This window comes from Sciurus vulgaris (genome assembly GCF_902686455.1).
Source record: "Sciurus vulgaris genome assembly, chromosome: 4".
In the NCBI taxonomy this organism is placed as follows: domain Eukaryota; kingdom Metazoa; phylum Chordata; class Mammalia; order Rodentia; family Sciuridae; genus Sciurus; species Sciurus vulgaris.
The window spans coordinates 146628862-146636795 of NC_136464.1; the positions used below are offsets into that span (position 1 = coordinate 146628862).

At 35.6% G+C, this 7934-nt stretch overlaps 1 protein-coding gene across 3 annotated transcripts in view; it reads left to right on the plus strand.

The window, feature by feature from the left end:
• The window catches only part of RB1 (RB transcriptional corepressor 1), a 153093-nt gene that overhangs the window by 142153 nt on the left and 3006 nt on the right, over positions 1-7934 (plus strand). For all 3 annotated transcript variants that reach the window (XM_079137639.1, XM_079137637.1, XM_079137638.1), the window contains 5 exons: positions 38-151; positions 247-410; positions 2341-2371; positions 6468-6610; positions 7108-7157. In XM_079137639.1, the coding sequence (XP_078993765.1) occupies positions 38-151; positions 247-410; positions 2341-2371; positions 6468-6610; positions 7108-7157 (502 nt within the window). The remainder of the gene's footprint in view (positions 1-37; positions 152-246; positions 411-2340; positions 2372-6467; positions 6611-7107; positions 7158-7934) is intronic.

Genomic DNA, 7934 nt, shown 5'->3' on the forward strand with positions numbered 1-7934 from the left:
TTCATTTTTAACAAGTGTTTTCATTATTCTTCCTCAGACATTCAAACGTGTTTTGATCAGAGAAGAGGAGTATGATTCCATTATAGTATTCTATAACTCAGTTTTCATGCAGAGACTGAAAACAAATATTTTGCAGTATGCTTCCACAAGGGTATGTTAAAAGTGTCCTTTGGGGAAATCTAATTATAAAGTAATGGATCCTATTACAACATTAAATAAATAACCTGCTTCTTGTTTTTGCTCTAGCCTCCTACCTTGTCACCAATACCTCATATTCCTCGAAGCCCTTACAAGTTTTCTAGTTCACCCTTACGGATTCCTGGGGGAAATATCTATATATCACCCCTTAAGAGTCCATATAAAATTTCAGAAGGTCTGCCAACACCAACAAAAATGACTCCAAGATCAAGGTTGGTATTTTCTCTTAAGGAAGTGGTAAGAAATAAAGGAATAATTTTGACCCAAGCATAATGTAAAGCTTTCTTTGCTTAAAATAAGCTAGACTCTTGAGTTTCTAATTTGCTTTTTTATATCAAGTGACATGATAAGAATTTGGAGGGAAAAATCTGTGTACTTGGATAGGTTTGCAAACTTTGTCATCAACTTTCCTGGAGTGTCTTCTTTTGTGAAAGTCTGATAACCAGTTTGTACATTTCAAAACACTTAGGTATTTCTGCAAGTAAGTAGCCAGTCTGTGAAACAAAGTAGAGTACTTCAGATTAAGAATTTTTATTGTATGGTTTATAGGATTTCCTGTAACTCTGTAGCCCTTTTTCATTTTGCTTTGTTATAAAAATGGAGATGAGTTATTAGAGATAGATGACTGTCAATTAAGTCTTTAGAGGTCCATCCCTAACTCTGCCTGTGGCCTCTTTACATTACCTTGGGCAGGTCTCTCTCTACTTCAGAAAGGGGCTGTGGATCAGGGAAGTGATGAGTATGAAGTTGTTTTAAATTCTCAGATGAAAGCTTCTGTACAACTACAAATCATTATATTATCTTCCACATCAAACCATAAGTGCTTTCTGGCTTTGAAGTTCTTTAATTTAATAATTATATGTTATCGTGGGCTATTTGAAACTGACTTTATAAAGTGGAGGCAGATTAGCTAGTATAATTAATGTAGTCTTATCTCAAAAATTGTCAAACAATATGGTTGTACCTAGTGCACAAGAAAAACAAACAAGGAGAAGGGGCTATATTGGCCTTTTAGGAAATAACTGTGATGGATTTAATTACATGAGTAATACACACCTGTGATAAAAGTTTCAAACTCTAAAGAAAGCATGAAATAAAAAATAATTGGAAATAGGATTCAGGTGCTTCTGTATGCCCCTGTATCTTTCTTTTATTCACTTGATAGTTGGATATCCATGTACTGATATCTTCAGCTTACATTATAAACTGTGAAGATGCCATACCATGTCTACTTAGGTAAATTCACACAGTCCCGTGCTGCCACGGGAAAATATATTCTTATGTAGTTTTCAACCTTGATATTTTGTGTTGTTTTTTTTTAGCAAAAAAGTTGCATTCTAAATAATCCTAACTGATAAATCATTGATTGGGCCTTAAGAAAGTGTCTTAACATTGTGTAGCCTGATCAGGTATTCTGGCTAATCAAATAAAATGATGACCACTTATCAAGGAAATGGAAAACAATAAAATCTACATAGTTACTAGTTCCATGTGTATATTTTAAAATCTTTTATGATAGACCAAAGCTGTTTTGCCAAATGTCCCTTGAATATTTTTATTTATTTTTTTATTTTTTAGATGTCGATAAACCTTTATTTTATTCATTTATTTATATGTGAGGCTGAGACTTGAACTCAGTGTCTCACACATGCTAGGCAAGTGTTCTACCACTGAGCCACAACCCAGCCCATGTTACTTGAATTTTAAATGAGAAAATGTGAAAGAAGTTTGATAACTTATCCATTGCTTTATGTAGAACTAAGTATGGGTAAACTTAAAACTTTTTTTTACCCTTTTAAATGTGGGCAATGGAACAGTGTGTTTTAGAATTCTTACTTTCAAAAAATCTAAGAGGGCTAGGGATGTGTCTCAGCAGTAGAGTACCTGCGTGGGGCCCGACTTCAATCCTGAGCACCACACTAAAAAAAAAAAAAAAAAACACAAAACTTAAAAGACTGACTTAGTTTCAGACAAGCACTGTTAGAATAAGCCTCTGATGCAAATGATTTGTTAGCAGTTCTAGAGTAGAGAAAACCTTTGTTTCTGATAGTTTAGAATGATACGTGTATGTTCATCTCTGCATATCTACAGAATCCAGGTATGATTTTCATTACTAATTTATATTTCATCTTAACTTGACAGAATCTTAGTGTCAATTGGTGAATCATTTGGGGTGAGTATTTGCTTTCTATAAAATATAATGCCACAGAATATTAAGTAAAAAATAATTGGCAGTATGATACAAGTACTCTAGTGTACCCTTGCATCATCCTGTCATCCTTTATTTGGGTTCTTGTCATTGGGTATTGTGTACTGCTATCTACAACTTATAACTATAAAAGAAATTAAAGATTTATTTAATTTGGATTTACAAATGATATTATTTAAGTACTTCATCCAAGCATATTAAATAGAATTTATAAGATATTCGTCACAGATTTTTATTTCAAATCATACTCAAAATTTCAAGTAAACTTCAAAATTGTTCCCTCCTTCTCTTCATATGTATTTCTTCCTTCCCTGCTCCCTATGCCCACCCTTCCTTCCTTCCTTCCTTCCTTCCTTCCTTCCTTCCTTCCTTCCTTCCTTCCTTCCTTCCTTCCTTCCTTCCTTCCTTCCTTCCAGGACTGGGAATCAGACCCAAGGATTCTCTACCACTGAGCTATATCCCAAGCCCTTTTTATTTTTTATTGTCAGACAGGGTCTAAGTTGCTGAGGCCTGTTTATCCTCCTGCCTCAGCCTCCTGAATAGCTGAAATACAGGTGTGTGCCTCATGCCTGGCTCAAAAGTTTTATAAGCATTCCTCTGAGATTATATAATATTGATACATTCATATGTACATATATATGTGAATTATTTTAACTCATAATACTTCTGACACCAAATGTGTTTTTTTTTTCTCACACCTACCTATTCCCCCACTCTCTAGATATAACGAACATCCTACAATTCAATTCAGTTTTGTTTTGTTTTATACTGGGGATTAAACCCAGGGGCACTTAACACTGAGCTACATCCCCAGCTCTTTTTTATATTATATTTAGAAACAGGGTCTCTCAAAGTTGTGTAGGGCCTCGTTAAATTGCTGAGTCTAGCTTTCAACTCTTGATCCTCCTGGCTCAGCCTCCCGAGCCACTGGGATTACAGGCGTGCACCACCACACTGTACCGGGCCTCAATTCAGTTTTGATGCTCATTATCTAAAATTTGCATCAGACTCCATAGGTTCAAAGTTCAGTCCCATTTCCATAGGACTACCCTCACTTCAAGTGCCAGTCACAAGTGTCAGGTCCACAGGTTACATCATATTTCTCTCCAACTTGGCTAAAAACCAGGGCTTTTCTACCATACTTCCCACTTTCAGGTTTTATCATTTGCTAGAATTGTTCACAAAACTCTCAAAAATACTTTATGTACTGTTACCAGTTTATTATAAAGAATACAACTGAGCAGCCATATGAATAGGTACGTAGAGCAAGGTCCAGAAGTGTCCTGAGTACAAGAACCTTCTGTCCTTACGCAATTGTCAGCTCCAAAGCTCTGCCAACCCTGCTGTTGAAGGATTTCAATGGGGGGAGGGGTTACTGCATAGCCTTAGTTGATTAATTCGATCTTCAGCTCCTTTCCCACCTCCTGGAAGTTAAAAGGTGTGACTAAAAGTTCTAAGCTACTAATCAAGGCTTGGTCTTTCTGTTAACCAACTCCAATCCTGAAGCTACCTAAGGACCCAATAAGTATCACCTCATTAGAACAAAAGATGATTCTATCTCCCTTGTCACTCAGGAAATTCGAAGGAACTCTGTGCTTCTAAGCAAGATAAAGACAAAATATTGTTTTGTGATTCGACATGTGTATGTATATAGTCTCAGAGGAGTGGTTACAAAACAGTTTTGGAAGTTAATGATATGGTTTGAAATGAGATACTTCAGAATGGAAGCACCATATCCAGATGTCAGAATCCTGATCTCCTTATACATGTAGATACACATAAACTCACTCCTGCTTCTCCTTCCTCTCAGACTTCTAGGATATTCTTTCTCTAGTATATTCATTAGGATTTGATAATATAAGACCCTTCCCCAGTGAAATTGGCAGGGCTTATATGGTGGTCCTACTGAAAGTTTAGCTTTGAAACAGTTATTCTAGGCTGAGAACCTGCTTGACTCTAGTTGGCTTCCATTAACAACACTAATTCAGCAGTCAGTGTGTTATCAGTGTTGCACCGTCCTATCCCCTACGGAGCTTGTATTCTATAGGAATATTATTTATTGCTGCAAATCCCCCAAAGATTAGTGACTTAAAGGAGCATTTGTCTCATTTCTGCAAATCATTTATCTGGGCTGTACATAGTGGGACTTTTTTTTTTTTTTTTTTTTTTTTTAACTAGGGATTGAACTCAACCACAACACATCCACACACATCCACATCCCCAGCCCTATTTTGTATTTTATTTAGAGACAGGGTCTCACTGAGTTGCTTAGCGCCTCGCCATTGCTGAGGCTGACTTTGAACTCGCAATCTTGTCTCAGCCTTCTGAGCCACTGGGATTACAGGCATGTGCCACCGCACCTGGCCATAGTGGGACTTTGTCAAAATAATTTTATCTAGCTGTCAGCTGGGGATGCAGTCAGTTCAAGACTCAACTGAAGGAGCATCCGCTGGCAAACTCATTCAAGTTGTAGGCTGATATTGATGGCTCTTGGCTCAAGTCATCAGTTCCTTGCCACTTGTGTTCTTCCACAGTGCTCCTCCATATCACATAACAGCTGTAAATATGCCCCAGAGCCCTAGAGCAAGGACTTTAAGAGCAAGATGGAAGTCTTTTTGCAACCTAATATTGAAAATGACATCTCATCACTTTTGCCATATTATTTTGGTTAAAAGCAAGACAATACTAGACCTAACCCACACTCTCGGGGAGGAGGATCACATAAGGATGTGAATACCATGAAGTAGGAATCATTACAAGTCACTTGAGAGGCTGCTGATCATACTCCCCAAATGAAATAACTAGAGATAGGTAGAAGCTTGTATATTAAATGACCAAGTACTAAATATATGTTGCAAATATTCAATGCTATGTCATTTAGTTTAAGATGGGCTGTAGTTGACAGAATTTACAAGGGAGATATAGAAACTTTACGGCTGGGGCTAGATGACTATAAAATTGCAGTCTTCAAACTTCTTTGCTTACCATACCTCTAAAATCACTGAGAAAATGTTGTATATGTTACCTGGTTTAAAGTTGGTAACTAAAAATCTTACTAAGAGGGGTATAAGATTTACATCATCATCTTGAGTGTTCTAAGTATATTTTCCATCAAAACCTATTTTTGCACTTGTTTTTTGGAAATAAACAGCAAAGCTAATCCTACTGTCAAATCTACTAGTCAAACCAGACTTAATTTCTATCAGAAAATCTGGCTTTATCTTTTTTTTTTTTTTTTTTTTAGTTCAAGTAAACATGTTAATACACATCTCTGAGACATTCACCTCATTTTGTTTCTAAAATAGCTAGCTAAGAAATATATTTTTCCACATATTTGTCTTGAATAATATAAGGTGGTATTCCCAGTTGGGTACTTTTTATCAAAGCTGCTTTTGCTTCACCATGACAGTATTCTCCCTCCAGAGATATCTCAAATTATCTCCAGTAATATTCATGGAACTTAAATTCTAAAGTATTCTGGATATTTGACTATTTTTAAAACTTTGTGAATTAGCAGTATTTCAACGAACATCATATCAGTGGTGACTTAAAATATATAAACTATATGACTTCTCAGTGTAATGCCCATAAAGTAAATAAAAAATTATTGTTTACTGGACATGTCACTGCTTATCAAATTCTTGTGATCTTCCCTCTTGTTATATAATACCCTAGAAAACCTTTTTGTCAAAAAAGAGTTTCAGAAAGCTGACCCAACTTTGCTGTGTCTGAAAAGGAGCTCTGGCTCCATGTGCAGATGAGTTCTCACAATGAAGAGTCAGAGCTTTTAGACTAGTATTCAGATTTGTTGGAGGACCAATAGGAACCTCATGGGAACAAAGTACGAGGATTTACAAGGGGTGGGTACTTAATGGACAAGAATTGGTATACTTATTCTGATTTTGAGTCTTTGAACTCTCTTATTTGGTCCAATAAGGCAGAAAATTACAATGAAAAAATTACTTCTAATTTTTGACACACATCAAACTACAATTTACAGTTGCTAACTTCAAAATGGTGACATTCAGTGATTTACAATAAAGAATTCTGTGATTTGTAGACTTCCGAGAAGTTCCAGAAAATAAATCAGATGGTATGTAACAGTGACCGTGTGCTCAAAAGAAGTGCTGAAGGAAGCAATCCTCCTAAACCACTGAAAAAACTACGCTTTGACATTGAAGGATCCGATGAAACTGATGGCAGGTAGGAATGTTTTGGAATGTTTCCTGGAGCTGAGCCCAGAGTCTCAGTGCTGCCCTCCACTCCCACCAGACCTTTCCATGCCAAATTTATGTGGCAATTGTTAAGAATGGGTCAGAATAATAGGTATGAATGTAACCCAAAGTTAAAAGCACCATAAAAATCAGATACCATTTGCTGAAATTCAATAAAGATATCAGATATTTTGTTCTTTTTAACGAATTTATAAATAAAATTTTGATGACTTCAACATTAGATTTAAAAATACTTACTTTGAAAAACAATAATTTCTCTGTTTTATAGGAACCCCTGAAAAATATATGGGATCATATATTTGTGGCATTTTTATTTTAGATGGTTAGTTAATGAGTTTTGGAAATTAAAAGCTACTCACTAAAATAATAGTGTCAAATGTCACTGAAATCACTAGTTTTTAGGAATTTGAGTTTTGCATTTATACATATGCATATGAAATATTTTGCTTTTTTCAAAATTTGCAGTAAACATCTCCCAGGGGAGTCCAAATTTCAACAGAAACTGGCAGAAATGAGTAAGTACTTATTTTACCTTACATAAATGAAAGAAACAATTATTTTTTATTGCAAAATCCTTTTTGCTTCATAAAAGAATATACATAATTCCTTCAAGTAGCAGACTTGTTCATGCATTTAAAATATCTCATTTAAGAGTATATATTATTGGGGCTGGGGAGATAGCTCAGTTGGTAGAGTGCTTGCCTGGCATGCACAAGGCCCTGGGTTCAATCCCCAGCACCACAAAAAAAAAAAAAGAATATATATTATTTAGGGGTGGGATTGTGGCTCAGTGGCAGAGCACTTGCTGAGCGTGTTGAGGCTTTGGGTTCAGTCCTCAGCACCACATAGAAATAAGTAAATTAAAAGTATTGTGTCCACCTACAACTAAAAAAAAAGAAATTTCTTTAAAAAAGAGTATATTATTTACCTCGCACATTTTTTTATTAAATGTGTACTGCAGAATGCAGGTCATTGTCACCCTAACATCTTCACTGCAGGAAGATTAAGAAGTGAAACGTCGCCTGACCACATCTTCAGTGTAGTATATATGGTCAGAAAATACTCTAGGTCAGCAAAACTAGTGGGGAGCCCTTTTATGTGTGAGGAACAGGAAAGGACTTCACAAACCTAGCATATCCTCACCTTATTTAAAGAACACTGTTTTATTCTGTATTGTTGAATTTTAATTACTTGTCGGCTTTAAAACAATTTCAAACAAAAGTTTTATATTACTGGAAATGAGAATTTTGATAAAGAATACCAGGTCATTTTCCAAGTTTGAAATAAAATTG